Below are 16,255 nucleotides of genomic sequence, written 5' to 3' on the forward strand. Positions count from 1 at the left end.
TACACTCAGTCCCTGGATGACTCCCTCCTTCCCCGGCTTTAGAAACCATGCACATACAGACATCTCCCGCCGAAGCATATGCCCTAACTCTGAACTTTTAGACTCTGCCTGCCCACACCGCCACCTGATGTCTAAAAGGCATCTCGAACTTAACACGTCTAAAGCCCAACTCCTACTTATCCACCCCCCCAGCCCTCCCCCGCGATAAAAACCAAAGCTGAGCCCTAAGCAGTTACACCTGTCTGAATAATTGGCCAATCCCATTCTTCTAGTGACTCGAGCCTGAAAACCCCACGTTCTTTCCATTTCTTCTCCTTCCGTCACATCCAATATCCAATCTACACGTAAATCCTGCCCAGCCCCACCTTCAAAACAGACCCCAAGTGCAGTCACTCCTCACTACTCCATCATCCCGCCACCCGGGGTTTCAAACACCAACATCTTTTGCCCGAGTTATTCTGCCAGCCTCCTGACCAATCTCCCAGCTTCCTTCCTAGTCCTGCCACGGTTTGTTCTCCATATAGCATCCAGCACAACCCTTTAAAAATTTTAATCTGAATATGTCACTCCTCCAATGGCTTTCCATCTCAGTAAAAATACAACTCAGAGTATTCAGCACATCTACAAAGGGCCTGCCTAGATCCCACTACCACCCTGACCTCAGGTACCATCCCTCTCTGTTTCCAGATGCACCAGCCTCCTTGCTGCTGCCCAAACTCGCTAAGAACATGCCAACCTCTCGGGGCATTCCTTTGCTTTCAAGTCCCAAATGTCACCTTATCGATGAGGCTTTCTCTGACAATTTATATAAAACGAACCCACACCCCAAGCCACTAGCTGTATCCCACTTAGCCTGCTGCCACCGCTAGAACCTGAGCTCCTTGGGCAGGACTTTTATCTGTCAGCTCCCCTGCTGCATCTCCAGTGCCCCAGAGTAACCCATGAATGCAATACAGCATCAACCCAAGCCCAATGTGGAAGCAGAAGAACGCACCCCCAAGAACAGCTGAGCCATCTTTCAGAAAAAGAGAACAAGATCGAGATACCTGGCAGGGCAATTATTACAAAGCCATACTGATGACAACAGTGTGTGCTGCGTGACCAAGAAAAGACAAACAGACAAACACCAGGTGAGAAGAAGAAACTGACCCACACGCGTAAATGAAAACTTCACGTATGGCAGAGGGGCAAACGGGAAGGGGAGAGAGCGACTAGTTTAATAAATGGCGACAGCAGATTATCCAGTTGAAAAACAAGTCAGATCCCAACTTCATACCAGAAAAACAAACGGCAGGTTTTTGCTACCGTTAGAAGCAAAACTTTTGGATGAAAAGATAGAAGATAATGATCTTGGTGTAGGAAGGACTTCCTAAACGAGAAACAAAATGAGGAAAATAAGACTGCATTAAAAGATAAATTTTCATTAATTTGGTGGGTGAAATATGTAATTGTGTTACAGATTTTAAAATCTTTAATGAAGAGTGAGGACACCACACAGATGAGAAAACATTTGCAAGATGAATAACAAAGATTAGCATCGATTACAAAGAACTCCAATCAAGAAAAAAGCAAAAGAAAAATGGACCAATAAATAAAAAAGGTTTTTATAGAACACTCCACAATTCCTTCAGTGCTAACTTCTATGTGTCTTCTGTGCAACAGCATGGATATAATTCTATTTTTATGAAATAACTGTGAGCTGTATAATCCACTCTTCTACCATTATTTATGCACAAAGCTGTCCCGAATGATGGGCCTTGGCTTGTGGTAGCTAATCTGGGTGCTAGAGCAGTGGATGACTTCTTGTTCTTTTTTGACTTCCATTTTCTTTCCTCGATAAACATGCATATAGGGCCTTTACATACAAACCACGAGTAAGGTGATGAGACCATGAAATTCAAAGCACTTGCCTGCCAAGTGGATGTCAGCTGGTTCAAGGAGTGACATTAAAAGGCAACTCTTTACTTCAAAGAGGCTGCTGAAAACAAAACATTCTCAGAACTTTCTCCTCTCTCAGGATTGCGCACACAGTCTTTTTTTGAATATCCCCCATGGTGCCAAAAATTCACAAAAATGAATTTGGGAATGAACCAGGGCAATTCAAAACTATACAGTCTAGTGAGCTGATGATATGGTTGTACATCAAATATGGTTTCCCACAAACAAAATGAAGTGTCCTGATAAAGAGCCCGTCAACAGGCCTCGGGTTTGCTCCCTCTGCATCTCACTGATTCTCAAACTTCCTACTTTCTACTTGCTAAATCTACTCGACCCTGAGAAATCAGTTATATGATGAACGATGCTACTGGTGACAACAACAACAGGCTGGCTTCTTTGACACCGACGCTTCCTTGGTTCTTTAGAATGGTAATGCTGGCTACTGCAAGTCAGACTTTTAATGTTTGTAGTGGACACGTCTTTCCCTTTAATATATCCTCCAAACATGTTTTTTTTTGGTTTTATTTTTGGTTTTTATTTATTTTTGGCTGTGTTGGGTCTTCGTTGCTGCGCGCTGGCTTTCTCTAGTTGCAGCGAGCGCAGGGCTACTCTTCGTTGCGGTGCGCGGGCTTCTCGGTGCGGTGGCTTCTCTTGTTGCGAAGCACAGGCTGTAGGCGTGCGGGCTTCAGTAGTTGTGGCACACGGGCTCAGTAGTTGTGGCTCACGGGCTTAGTTGCTCCATGGCATGTGGGATCTTCCTGGACCAGGGCTCGAACCCATGTCCCCTGCATTGGCAGGCGGATGCTTAACCACTGCGCCACCAGGGAAGCCCCCAAACATGTTTTAGTTTGTTCTATTTCTTAATGTAAATGTCAAATCATCATTTATATTCATCATCTTTGTGGAAACTTTCCAAATCTCTTTTGGACGAAATTTTGACAAATGGAATCTCTGATCTTTCTTCTCTTTTCATCAATGTTTTGTGCTTCATTATAGCCACCTGTGTAACCTAAAGCCGTTGGTGACAGTCAAAAATTGTTATCTGTGTTGACGCGTTAAGTTCATGGCTCCTTGCGAACTTGCCTGATCTCAGACGAAGCTGATTCATTTTCTACCCTGTAATTAGTCACTCATTTTTAGGTTCATAGAAAAGATTTCTAGGCTGCTGTGCACAGGAAACCTACTGGCTACCTGAAAATCACAGGGAATTACTGTGAGCTCCCACAAGCTACATGAGAAAATGTCATTGTTTTAGTCACATCTTCTCTATGTCTGCTTAGTGACCCCAAGGATGGAGACCATGGAAGAAAAGGCAGATGAGGATCCTGCTTGTTTTTGGAACTGAACTACCATCACCTGTTAACTTACACTACAAAGAGCTTAAGAAACCCTTCTAACTCTAGCAAGAACAATCAGGGGGGTGTTTTTTCTTTTCCTCTGGTTAAGGTGTTAGTGTGCGTCTTATAGAAGAGCATCTTGAACCCCTGAGCATTAACCCTAACCCACCGAGGTAATGCCTCCTGGACTCAGAACCCTTTATAAAGCATGTGAAAGGTCACCTACATATACTCAAATACACTATTGTCACATCATTATTCATTGCTCCCCAAAACTTAAAAAGGGGTTTTTAAGGTTTAAGCAATCTTCATGTTTAAAAGGTATGGTCATAAACTTGCTTCAGGAAATTTTTCTAACGCCATGTTTAACAGACTCATAAATCACTTGAGAACGTTTACTAAATAGCTCCTCAGTAACTCTTGCTAACATATATGCTAACAGAAATCGAAAACAGGAGGAGAGTAAATCTTCCTACATGTTTGTTGCTCTTTTGTATCACTACTAACGTCTTACATAATATACAAGCAAACACCCGACTGGACGATGTGTCCGTCCTAAACTGATGATGAAGTTCAGCAGGGGTGAGAAATCCATTTTCTACCAAAGACAAACGAGTTACAGGGAAAGGGGAGGGAGGACGAATACAAGAGTAGCTTAGTTTATAGATAGAGTTGATTTGTTTTGGAAAGACAGAAGGATTCTACTGTTTGCTTGGTTTTTTTCATTAAACTTTTGAGAATAGTTCAATTCCATATCATATGACGGAGGGCATCAAACAGGCGGTGGGGGTGGGATGAGACGAGCAGCAGAGGAGCGTGAGGTGGAAAAGACAGCAACAGAATCTCACTTCCCCAGCCCAGAGTTAGAGAGGAACGAAAATGCGAGACAGATAGAGAAAACAAACAAAACTTTTCGATCATTAACCCTACAACCATCTTAGGGGCCGGAAGCCTGTGATACACACATCTCCTCAGAGGCCGACAAGCCCCTGCACGCGGCTCTCAAGACCCTTTCTCCATAGGCAGCAGGTGCTTTAGTTTGAATCTCTGGAGTTCCTGCCCTGGGGATTCAGAGGTGCCCGAGGCCGGCCAGGTCACAGAGCTGGGCCAGCAAGAAAGCCCGCGGGGAGGTGTGGCCCCGGCATCTTCCCCGACCCGGGATGCTACTAAGGCTAGAAGCCTAACTGAAAACCAAAGGAGCTTCTGACAAGGGGTGATGCCTCACTATTCCTGCAGCAAAAGGGAAGGCAGCCTTCACTTCCGCTGGGCCTCCACACAGCTTCAGAGAGCACCCAGGGCTCTAGCTGACCTCACGTGGCCCGGCGATGGTGCCCGGCACGGGGCAGCTCCTCCAGGAGGGTGGAGGGCACAGCCAGATCCCTCCTCCCCGAGAGTGGTCCTCACAGGTGGGCGTGGGAGCGGCGCCCGGTAGGATGGCAGGATCCCAGAGAAACACGGTCACACTGCAGAGAGGTGGAAGGTGGCGCAAACACTGAAGGGATGGGAATTTTCACCTCGGTTTTGTTCCCACCTCCGTCCCCGGCTGGGGAATGAGATGCGAGTCAGGGGGCAGCAAGAGCTCTCAGCTGCCTGCGGGGCCACGCGAGCATCCTGACTCTCTCCAGGGTCCCTCCTCCAGCACTCAGGGGGCACGCTTCCCCGAGGGGAGCTCCACTCTAGAGAAAGCTTCTTAAAAAGTTAACTGAACTCCAAGACACGACCCTCTACTGCAGCAGAAATCAGCCAAGCAAAGGGCTCGAGGGCTTAGCTTTCCTTTCTGTGGGATCGGGCCCGCGACACTTGGACTTGGGAACAGCCCTTCCCGCACCCCACCCAGCCACGGGTGGTTCCGGCCTTTTTCTCTCCCAGGTCATCCTCTGGACAGAGCTCGGGAGGCGCTGCTGTGAAGCTGCCCACTCACCACCACAGCCTCTCTCCTGTTGACCTTGAGCCGGTTCCTGGGTTAGCGGAACCTCCCGCCAAGGTGAACGCACGCGCACACCCACACACATGCGCGCGCGCAGTGACAAGATCTCATTTCCACCATCTTTCGCTCTTCCTACAAAATCATCGCAGCCTCATCATGTGTAATCGGAGCCAACCTGGACCTACTTAGGAAGTACTGTTTCCCCTGGGAATACACTTTTCGATCTGTGCCTGTCAATTTAATCAAAACGTTCTCAGAAAGCTCATTTATGAGCTGAAGCCAGTGGTGCCAAATGGTGGCACGTAAAATAATTCTGGAGACGACTTCTGGAAGAGGCGATACACGTCCTGTTCTAGGTAGCACCCCTGCCACTACACACACGCCTCTCCTTCCTTAAAAATGATCACAAAATAGCCCTTTACCTGGTGCTCTGAGTTCAAAAGCACACCTGCACGAGGGAGGGAAGTCAGAGGACAAAGCCAGGGGCCCATTACGCTGGCCGAGAGCTGGAGAGCCGGCTGAGCGCCACCGCAGGTGTCGGAGGTGTCAGGCAGCCCGGGGAGTTCCCTCTGAAGCGTACAGATGAAAGGCAAGGTGAGCCAACGGGGCAGCCGGACGCTCCTTCCCAGAGCTTTGAGCAGCAGAGCAACAAGCCAGCAGAGAAGCCGGGTCCAGAGACCAAATGGGATGAAGAAGCCTCGGCTCAAAGGGCACCTGGCGGAGGACGGAAATCAGGTTGGAGGGACCAAGCTGGATGAGGGGACAGGAAATCCGGGAGGGAGAGAGGAATGAAGGATGGAGATGCCCGGAAGACAGGACGTTTTCAGGGGGCTCTGGCCCAGCCCGTGGGTCAGGAGGAGCGTGAAGCAGACAGGCCCCTCCACGTGCTCCCATGACCGACCAAGGACCAGTACCACCGCTCTGCTAAGCAGAGAAGCAGGCGGCAGACCCGGGATGAAAACAGTTCCTGCACCTTCTCTTCAACTCCCAGCAGTGAGACGCCTTCAGCTAGAAAATAAATCTCTTTCAACTTCAATGGTAAAAACAACGACTGAAACAAGGTTTTTGAAAATTTTTCATCCATAACACAATTCAAATATTCTCATTTACATTTCGGCAAATCACCTAATCCTTCCTTTACCCGGCGTCATCATGGAAGATGACAGGGCAAGTCCCTGCTCTTAACCCGGCAGGGGGAGGGGGACATACCCAGCAGTGGATGAAGAATTGTACGAAGACACCAACTTCCTGAAGCATCAACCTGACGCAAAGATTCACGGAGAAGTGTTAACTGGTAGTCACTCTGAAAACACTGCGTGTCAAACCAAAGATCATTCTCTGCAGTACACGGTTAGCTCCACAGAGGTTTTAGGGTACCAGGAGGATTCAGAAACAGGCCAGGCTGTAACCCCCCCCCACTCCCCCCTCCATCCCACTACAAGTACACTTGCTCTCTCTCCTCTGGAAACTCTGGAAAACCATAAAATTAAACTGAGCTTTGCCACTTACATCCCAAAACTTTTTACAAATCATTTTTGATAGCTCTTCTCAACATAGTGTTTTCCACTTGGTGAACATGCCCTGCCCTTCACAAGCCTGAGGGGGCTCAGGAGCCCCCATTCTCCATGACCTGGAGGTGCCGTCCCCAGCTTCCCAGTTCAGCTCATCTCACAAGCAAACTTACTAATGTCAGCTCACCTCCCTGCGGCAGCTCCCTTTCCCTTACCAGATATCTGCTTCTAACAAGCTAAGTAAGGAAGCCATATACTCCAAGCACGTCATGCCGAAAATACAGGCAAACGGTCTCCAAGAGAGACCCAGAGTGTTCAGTGCGTATGGGGTGTGACAACTTTTTACAGCCAAGAGGACTTTTTCTGTCTTGGTTCTCACATATTCTGAACAGCTGAAGCTTCCAGATCAGTTACATGCTAAGATAAGACATGCTTCTGCCTGCAACTCTGGGATGCGCTGAAATCCTAAACAGTAACCTACTGATGAAAAATGTTAACATTGTAACCAGAGACATTCATGACCTGCAACCAACACTGGGGGGCTTCATCCAACAAACACTGGAAACTACCAACCTCTTGAGGATGTCCCATGGCAGAGACTGTAATAAATGGAGAGAGACAAAGAGTAAAGACATTTCCTAAGTATACTGAGCTGACTTCTCCAACTAGAGAACACTATTGTTAGACATCCCCCCCACCCCACTTTTCACCAGCGGGTAAACGTAAAAAATGCTGCGGCCAACAGTTCAAATACTCTTTCCAGGAACACAATTTTCCTCCAAATTATTTGTATCAAGTTTAGAAATAACTTTCCTCCAAAACACCATATGGCTTTTCAAACAAGATACCTAAATGCACAATTCTCACATATATGGTATAATTTCAAATAATGCAACTCCAGTCACTATAATATTTGTATTTCAGCTAAAAGTCAGCAATTACTGACTGCTCACCACATTCACGTCCTCAGATTAGGCACTTACAACCAACCAAAAAATAGGTAGCCAACCTTTCCAGGAGAAAATATATGCATATTATTTAATACCTAGAAAAAGTAATAAATAAGCAAGTACAAATTATTATAATGCAAAACAAAGAGGAAATTAGTCACATGGAGTTTGAAGGGGAGGATTCCTGCTAACAGTGAACTCTGATGAGGTCCTGAATGAGGACCGACACTGAGGCTGGCAAGCTGGGGAAACCACCATGTACTGAAAAAACAGCAACACAAAGGGACAGAGGAGGGATGGGGTGTGTAGGTGTGGACCAAGTTAGGCCAACAACTATGGCTTCACTAGCCCAGACTAACAGGCCAACCTCAGGCAAAGGCCAACCTCAGGCAAAGGGAAGTCAGACAAGATATGCCTACATATCAGGGCGGGCAGAACGAAGATGTGGAACATTCTGCTTCAGAAGCATTTGTTTTAACTATTATATCCATTTTCATAAACAGTTCCCTTAACATCTAGTTTACACTCTCAGCATCTTTAGGTAAATCTCAAGCGTCGGCTCAAGCCCTTGATCCCTAGTCACGATACCACAAATTCCAATTCAATACGTTTTTTCAGATCCTGGCAAAAAAAAAGCAAACAAGGTTCCAAAGGGCACCGTCACTGCAGAATAACAGATCTTCAGTAAAATGTAATTCTTAGCACTTCGTCGGGCTTGCAGGAAGCAAGGAAAATATACAAATGTCCCAGTAACTCCTCCAATCCAACCATAATGAATGAGACAGTCATAAAAACAGACAAACATCAAAGATGAAGAAAGCAAGCCACAGACTAACAGGCTGGGGGCAGGGGTACCCAGAATACTTAGAAGTAAAAAAATATAATTGTTGAAATTAAGAACTCAATGGATGAGTTAAAGAGTGGATTAGACACAGCTCGTTAGCGAACTAGAAGTGAGATCCAAGGAAATACCCAGAACGCAAACAAAACAGAAACAAGGAAAGGGCAACAAGAGGGCGAGGATGAGATGGAATAAGCGCCTCCTTGGAATTCCCCAGGGAGAGCGCAGAAGCACAGCGGGATCTGATGGTGGTAAGATGGCCAGCAGTCCTCTACAACTGGCAAGGCACAAACCCACAAGAGAAGCACAACATACACCAAGATTATTAATAAAAAGAAAGCCACACAGAGATACACTGTAACAGGACTAGAGGACACCAAAGTCAAAGAGAGGATCCCAAAGCCGCCAGAGACAGAAGACAGACCTCCACACTGACAGCGTCCCCAAGAATAACGGGGAAGCCAGAGGACAACGGAACGATAGCTTCAAAATGCCGAACAGAAATAACCAAGTAACTACTTTTATTTGGAATCAAGTCTATTTTTCAAAAATGAGGGCAAAAGAAAGGCATTTCCAGGTAATCAAAAAACTAGAGACCTTTCCACCAACAACCCCTCCCTAAAGAAATCTCTAAAGGATATACTTAAGGAAAAAAAAAAAGAATCCCAGAAGGAAGTTCTGAGATAGAAGACTGATGATCAAAGAAACTGGTAAAGACACAGGCAAAGCTAAAGAAACACTGTCCCTATGCAACAACAACGCTCTACTTCGCGAGGGTTTTGCACGGATGATGATTAACACTGGAAAATAACAGCATGTAAATTCAGGGGTGGATCAGGTTTCAAGTATCTCAAGTCCTTGCACTGTCAGAAGCGGAGCTAAAGTATTAACTTCAGGCTTTATGTATGTAAAATCTCAAGAGCAGCCACTTAAAAGACTACAATTAGCATCTTCCAAACCCGGTCGGCGAGGTTTGAACACAGTTTCACCGTAGGCTCTGGCTGAAGCAGAACTGAGTTTGGCAAAAACAATGTCAAAGTCGTCAATGAAGGGTGGTGAAACCCAAGTCTTAGCTCAAAGGTCTCAAGAACAAGTTTAATACTTTCGGGGGGGGGTCATAGATTCCCCCTGAGAAACAGAGGAAAGCTGCTGGTCCTCCCCCCCCCAAAAAACACTCTTATTACTTGAACAAATTTTCACACCAAAGCAAAAGACTTTCCCCAGACTCCCCAGAGAACACGGGCCTCCCAGGCCTTGACCAGCTTAAAAAGCTGGAGAGAATTAAGTTGGTGTGGGAAACAGTACAGTTGGAAGTTCCCCCATCCTCGCGTTAAAACCACATATGTGGATGAAGGACTAAGTGTTGGGCGTCATGTTTGGGGGAGGGGAAACTGGAAGTAAGTCATTCATTTAATTCACTCTTTCATTAAAATGTATTGAATAATTCAACAATTATGCAACTATTGAAAAATGTGAACTGTAGAAAAAAGGTCCTAGTTTTAAAAACTGTACGCGCCAATCTTACAATCTGGTGGACAAATACGCCATACGATGAAGACAGCAGACAGACATTCCAGAAACAGCCCTTATACCTAACTACCGGGTGTTTTTAATGCTCCCTTCCTGGAATGACTCAGTTAAACACCGGCAACGGTCAACGGGCCGCAAAGGACTTGTCTGGTCCACCTGGAGCTCAACTTCTTCAAAGGCACATCCCGACCCCCTCAGTGTTGTCGCAAACAGACCAGTGCAATCCAGAGCCTCCTAACTCCACCCACATTCCAGAAAGAAGCTTTCTGAAGCGGAGATCCCTGTCTCCAACCAAACACTGAAAACTACAAGCTCGTGGTCTGGGCCCCAGAATCTGCATGTATTCTATCTTAACAGAACCCGCAATGATGCTACGTGCCTATAGATACACACAATATACAAACGATGACTCCTTATTCGCAGAAACTCGACTTAGACCGGCTCTGTGCAGCTCAAATACTCAGAACTGAATGAAGTATTTCCAATACACCATGAAAATACATTCAATAGTTAAAATCATTACAGAGCACGAGAAAAAGATTAAATGATTCTTAGGTATCACAGCAAGAAGAGAAAAACTTATTCGAGTACACAGGACCTGGAAGCAAATTCAAAGGAAAAGCACAGGTGATGTCTCCACACTCCTGCTCAGGCAGGAGTATTCTCCACAATTCACATTTAAGAGAGTGTGTTAATGTTCGACACACACACACACACACACACACACACACACACACACACACACGTGACTATTACCACACAATCAATCCCAGCAGTCAAATAACGCGTTCTGCTTTCTTATTTGGGGGGATCTCAACCTCAAGAGCCAGCTAACCACACACGGCAGATGCTGGTCCGTCTTGACCCAACAGTCACGGGGTCTCCTCATCTTCGTGACCAGCATCTGGACCACATGTGCGGATCTGACTTACAACTAAAATTCCTGCGGTGCGCGGGAGAGGTGCAATCTCGTCCCAAAGTAAAGGAGAAAGATTCAAAAGACTTAACTTTCCCCCAAATCCTGATTATCCTTCCAAACCAATCAACTTGAAGACACGTTTTATGAGCCAGGTATCATTTCATTCTTAAAAGCTCACTTCCATTTTTGATTGCCTGAAACATGCATGTGTTGGATAAATATTTTCTCAGAAGGCCAAGACGAGAGCACTGGGATCTTCCTGAATTTTAAATTAAGCGACTACAGTAGTTCTCAGGGGGGAAAAAACCCACCCCCGCTGAGAAAAAGGAATGATTAAGATAAACAAGAACGCTGCTTTCATTGTTATTAGATTCCTGTCTCAAAGCACGTGAACTCACTCTTCTGGTGGTTATTTGGCCACTAGATAAATTAAGATCCTTTTGATCTTTTCTCTCCTTCGGTGATATAATCAATATAATCAAAGGAAAAAAGGTTTGGTTTCAGGGTTTGAGCGCGGTGTGGTTTTTTCTTTTCCTTTAAGAATGGAAAATAAAGATGTTTCATAGGGTAAACGTAACCACTTAACACCTGGCTATAGCGTTTTATCAACTCTAAACTGCTTTGACATGCTAATGTCATTCAGGCTTCACAATTCTTTGAAGCAGTGATTATCATTCCCATTGTACAGATGAGGGAGCTCAGAAGAGACAGTTACTTAAGACTTACAGCTCTTCCCTTCCCAACATAGAAGGGGAAGAGTGCAATCCACAACGTCTGGCTCTAAGTCTAGAGCTAGGATTGGAGCTAGAAGGCCTTTAACTACTGCACGTCCCACCGCCATGCGCTCAAAACCCCAGGAGAAAACTCAGGTCCAGAACAGCTGGTCATCTAAAGCAGAGGCTAGCAAACGAAGACCTGGAGGACAAATCCAGCCCACTGCCTGCTTTTGTGGAATCCATGGGCTAAGACGTTTTTCACATTTTTAAGTGATTTTTTTTAAAAGAGGAAGACTATTTTATCACATGTAAAAATGACATGGAATTTGAATTTCACCGTCCATAAACAGTTCTACTGGAGCATGGCGCTCGCTCCTCTAGGGCATGGCCGATGGCTGCTTCTGGGCGACAAAAGCAAAGCTCAGCAGTGGTAACAGACTGCCTGGCCTGGGAGGTCTCAAGTATTAATAACTATTTGGTCCCTTACGTAAAGTTCGTGGACCCCTGATGTAAAGGATGCGTGTCTTTTTGCGAAGACTAGAAAGTTCATAGCATGGGTAAATTTAAAAAACCTGTCTTCCCTGACCCCAGCTGCTGGAGATGCAGGGGGTAAACCAATCCTGTCCTTCAACGAACAGTAGTTCTTCCAATTTGGGAGGGTGACGCTCCAGCCCATCTTCTCTAGGCTCTGTTCCCTTATTTTTTTATTCACAAGGCGCAGTTACAATAAGCACTTAAACATTTACTATCACCACATACCAGGAACCATGCTAAGCGTTGGAGATCTCATTTCTTTTTAGGTGAGAAAACAAAGGCTTCGCAGTCAGGTAACTCGCCCAAGTTCACAGGGCTGAGGCAGACTCGTGCTCTTACCATGCCAAGTTACTTCAAAAAGCAAAACTTTGAACCTCCTCCTCTGCCAGTATATCCCTCTGGAATTGTGGAGTTGGAGGCCAAACATGAAACTTCTCCTTCGATTTAGGCAGAACTGGACGAAACCAGGCAACTCATGCCCCAGGACCTGGCTACTAACCTACCTTAGTGTTCCCGCCCCCCAGACAGGCTGCCAGTCAGTGCTTACTGACAACTACTATCATTTCTGCCTCACAAGTAATACCGCCTTGATTACAACAGTACAATTCTGTACCTTTAGAAGCAAAACCAGGCCTCCAGGAGGCATGTTAGATCAGGTAGAACACAATAATAACCACCACTTTCTAAGCGTTCTCTCTGGGAACCACAGGTATGCTTTACACGTTTTTTTCATTTAAACTTCACAGCTCTATGAGGTTAGCTTTGATCCCAATTTTACAGGTGAGGACACTGAGCTTTCAACGTTAATTTGCTCAAGGTGGCAGGGTTGGATTTCAATACCTAGGTTTCCTGACTCCAAATCCAGGCTCTTAATCGCTACGCAGAACTTTCAAATATCAACTTTCAATCCTCATATATAGTCACAGTGTTGCCTACAAGTAAAGGATAAGTGAGAAAATTCACCTTGAAATATACTGACCACACTATTTACTGTCACCTCAACTCTACTAACACTTTTTTCCAAAACTAAAACTCAGAATCAAGAGTTCAATTGTGCAGGTGTGTCATTTTTCTGCAATGTACTTAGTTCTTCCAACAGATGCTCTTTGAGGGCATGCACCATTCCCGTCCCTCATCCCTCCCTAGCTCCCGACAGAACCTCCATAGGGTAGGCATTCAATAACACACTGAATGAACACAAACTTTGTACAAAATGTGACTTATAAATGGATGCTGCCGGGAGAAGGGAAAACCTGAAGATATACAGTAAGCAGAGAAAGAACTAAATTTAGTTCATAATGCACTGGTGGTAAAAGTGTTGTCTTCAGAATTTTTTACACATGAGATACAACCTATGTATAAGGTGCTACCCTCACCCATACACTAATGGAACAAGTTGACTTATTATGTATTTATAATCACAAAAATGAATGACGACTGAATACTCAAGCCTCAACTCTCAAAAAGTAGTCTAACGTAGAAACCAAAATCCCTCATGCTCTCACACTATGTACTTTCCCAACTGCGTGCCTTAGCCTCTACTTCTGGGCCTTTCCCAAACACAACACTTTCCTTCCTAGACGGGAAGCTTCTTGAGAACAGGGGGTGTTTTTTTTCCCTTTAGTACCCAAATGACCCAAGATAGTATCTTGAATACAGTAGGGCACAGCTAATGTGTGAAATGGTTGAACAGAATGGAACATTCTCAGGGCCAGCTAAGGTACACTGACCACGTACAATGTAAGGGCAGGCCAACAACCTTACCACTGATTCTCCAGAAGGCGGCCTCCTCCTGAGAACTTTTGCGAACACTTGCTTTTAAAACAACAGAAACTTGCTTTATAAAAAAGCAACAAGAAGTTGCTAGAAGGCTATGACTGTTGGCAACAGAGCTCCATTCTGTGCCAACGGCGATAACATATCCACAAGAGAAGACCCCTCAGAAGGCTCACCTGGTCCTTATTAAGGGTTCACAGGGGCCAAGGGGCTCTACTCTTTACAGACGCTTCCTTAAGACCTAAACACCCAGGTCCCTAAACGCATCCAAAAGGTAAATCAAGAGTATGCAGAAGTTTTAGTCTCTTACGAAGACCTATTTACAAATACTTATACGCAACAGAAGAACCATTTGTCCAAAAGATCAGAGAGCCTTCCAAGCTTCTCTACTCCCAGGAAGTCGACTTCGCAACACGTCAAGAAGTTCCATCGAGGCGCACAAAATGTGCCTCAAAACCCAAACTGATATTCGCACCACTTGAAGTCGAAGCTGGCGGACCGATCGCCCACAACTCAGAGTTCCGAGGGTGCCCTTTCTCACTCGCACCGCTGCGGCGCAAATGAATGACGGTGTATCAGCGTTAAATTTAAATTTCCTGGCTCCGGCCACAATGCTAACCTAATTAAAGCATGTGGTCAACGCTTAGCCTTCTCGGTGCGATGTTGTGCATCGCTCAGACCAGCAGCAGAGTCGGGAGACAGTTGCACCCTTCCTCTCGCCCCCCCCCAAAACCGGAGGCAAACCCTCCCCAGAGCGCTCCGCCGAACGGCCAGGAAAGCGCCCCCGCGCCGCCCACGGACCCCGCCCGGCGGCGCCGCGGGCTCCGCACCCACCGCCTCGCCGCGGGCACTTTGGCTCCGTCCGAGCAAGTCGCTCGCGTCAGCGTTCCTGCCCCGCGGCCGGGACCCCCGGCCCCGCAACTCAGGCGCCGCCGCCGGGCCGGGGCGCACGCGCTTCCGTCCAGTAAACTGCGGCCGGGGGGGAGGGGGCGGCGGGCCGGCCGTCGGGCGGGGGCCGGGCGGGGCGGCGGGGCGGCGGGCCGGGGGGAGGGGAGGTACCTCGTACAGCTCCTCGGAGGCCATGGTCGGCGGTGGAGCGGGGGTCGCGGGGCAGGGCCGGCGAGACGCCGCGCAGCCGGCGGCCGACACTTTGTTTCAGTTGGGTCCCTGCGTGGCCTGCGCTTCCTGCTCCGCTCGGCTCCGGCGCCGGTCGGGCGCGGACCGGCGCTCACTCCTGCCGGTGCGGGCCGCCGGCCGGGTTGTGCGCAGGAGCAGCTGCGCAACGCGCCCTCCGCGCCGCGCTCACTCCCCGGCGGGCCGGCTCGGGCTCAGGCTCATCGCGCCGCCGCGGGGCCGGGCCGGGCTGGGGCGGGCGCGGCGGCGGTGCACGGCGGCGCGCTGGCTCCGCGGCTCCCCCTCTCCGGTGTAGTGCAAAAAGCTTCCTACTTGCGACCGAAAAACCTGCCCCGGCTACTGAGCATGCCCAGTGCGGCCGCCCGGCCCGGCCGAGCCGCGCTCCCGCGCTCCGGGTTTTCGTGCCGCCCGCGCGGGGGGGCGGGGCGGCCGGCGGGCGGGACAGCCGAGGGGAGCGGTGGGCCGCGCTCCGGGCGCGGCGGGCGGCCGCGGGGAGCCGGCCGGCAGGAAGGGGAGGAGCCTGGGCTGTGGGCGGGGCCGCGGGAGGCGGGGCCGGGGCTGTGGGCGGGGCCCGGCTCGCCCCAGTGTCCTCCGGAGGTACGGCCGCGCCGCGCCGCCGCCCGCGCGCCCGCCTCGACGTGGGGACCGGGCCCGGGGCGGGAGGGCGGAGGACGGCGACGCGCCCAGGGGCAGCCACCGGCAGGCCCGACGTTGGGCAGTGGGCTGCGGGGGCCGCGCCGGCCCGCGTCCGCAGCCCGCCGCCCCGACGGCAGCGATGCGCAGCCTCCCTGCGGAGCGCGCGGAGCCCCCGCCCCCGCGCGCCCGCCGCGTCGCCTGTCCGGGCCCGGCCAGCCAGCGGAGGGCCGGCGGCGTGGCCAGGTGGAGCCCCCGCCGCACCACGTGCCCGCCTCCCCCGCGGCCGCCGCCAAGACCCGGAGCCGGAGCGCGCGCCCGCGTGGGGCCCGGCGCGCTCGGCACGCGAGCTCGGCGGCGGGCCGGGGGTGGGAGCCGGGGCGGGAGCCCGGCGCAGTCGAGGGCGGCGCGAGGGCGCGGCCGCCTCCGCTCGGCCCGCAGCTTCCCCCGCGCTGGGCCTCCCTGTTCCTCTCGGAGCGCCCGCCTCCTCCGAAGAGCAGCTGGGAGGA

At 49.1% G+C, this 16,255-nt stretch overlaps 1 protein-coding gene across 2 annotated transcripts in view; it reads right to left on the reverse strand.

Annotated features, from left to right (window-relative positions):
• Positions 1-15,177, reverse strand: part of CDYL (chromodomain Y like) — a 152,239-nt gene extending 137,062 nt beyond the window's left edge. The window contains exon 1 of one of the 2 annotated variants that reach the window (XM_049715575.1): positions 15,039-15,177. In XM_049715575.1, the coding sequence (XP_049571532.1) occupies positions 15,039-15,062 (24 nt within the window). In that variant the 5' untranslated portion in view covers positions 15,063-15,177. The remainder of the gene's footprint in view (positions 1-15,038) is intronic. The other variant, XM_012537187.3, reaches the window with a different exon arrangement.
• Positions 15,178-16,255: the final 1,078 nt, after the last annotated feature.

This window comes from Orcinus orca, chromosome 10 (assembly GCF_937001465.1).
Source record: "Orcinus orca chromosome 10, mOrcOrc1.1, whole genome shotgun sequence".
Classification (NCBI taxonomy): Eukaryota; Metazoa; Chordata; class Mammalia; order Artiodactyla; family Delphinidae; genus Orcinus; species Orcinus orca.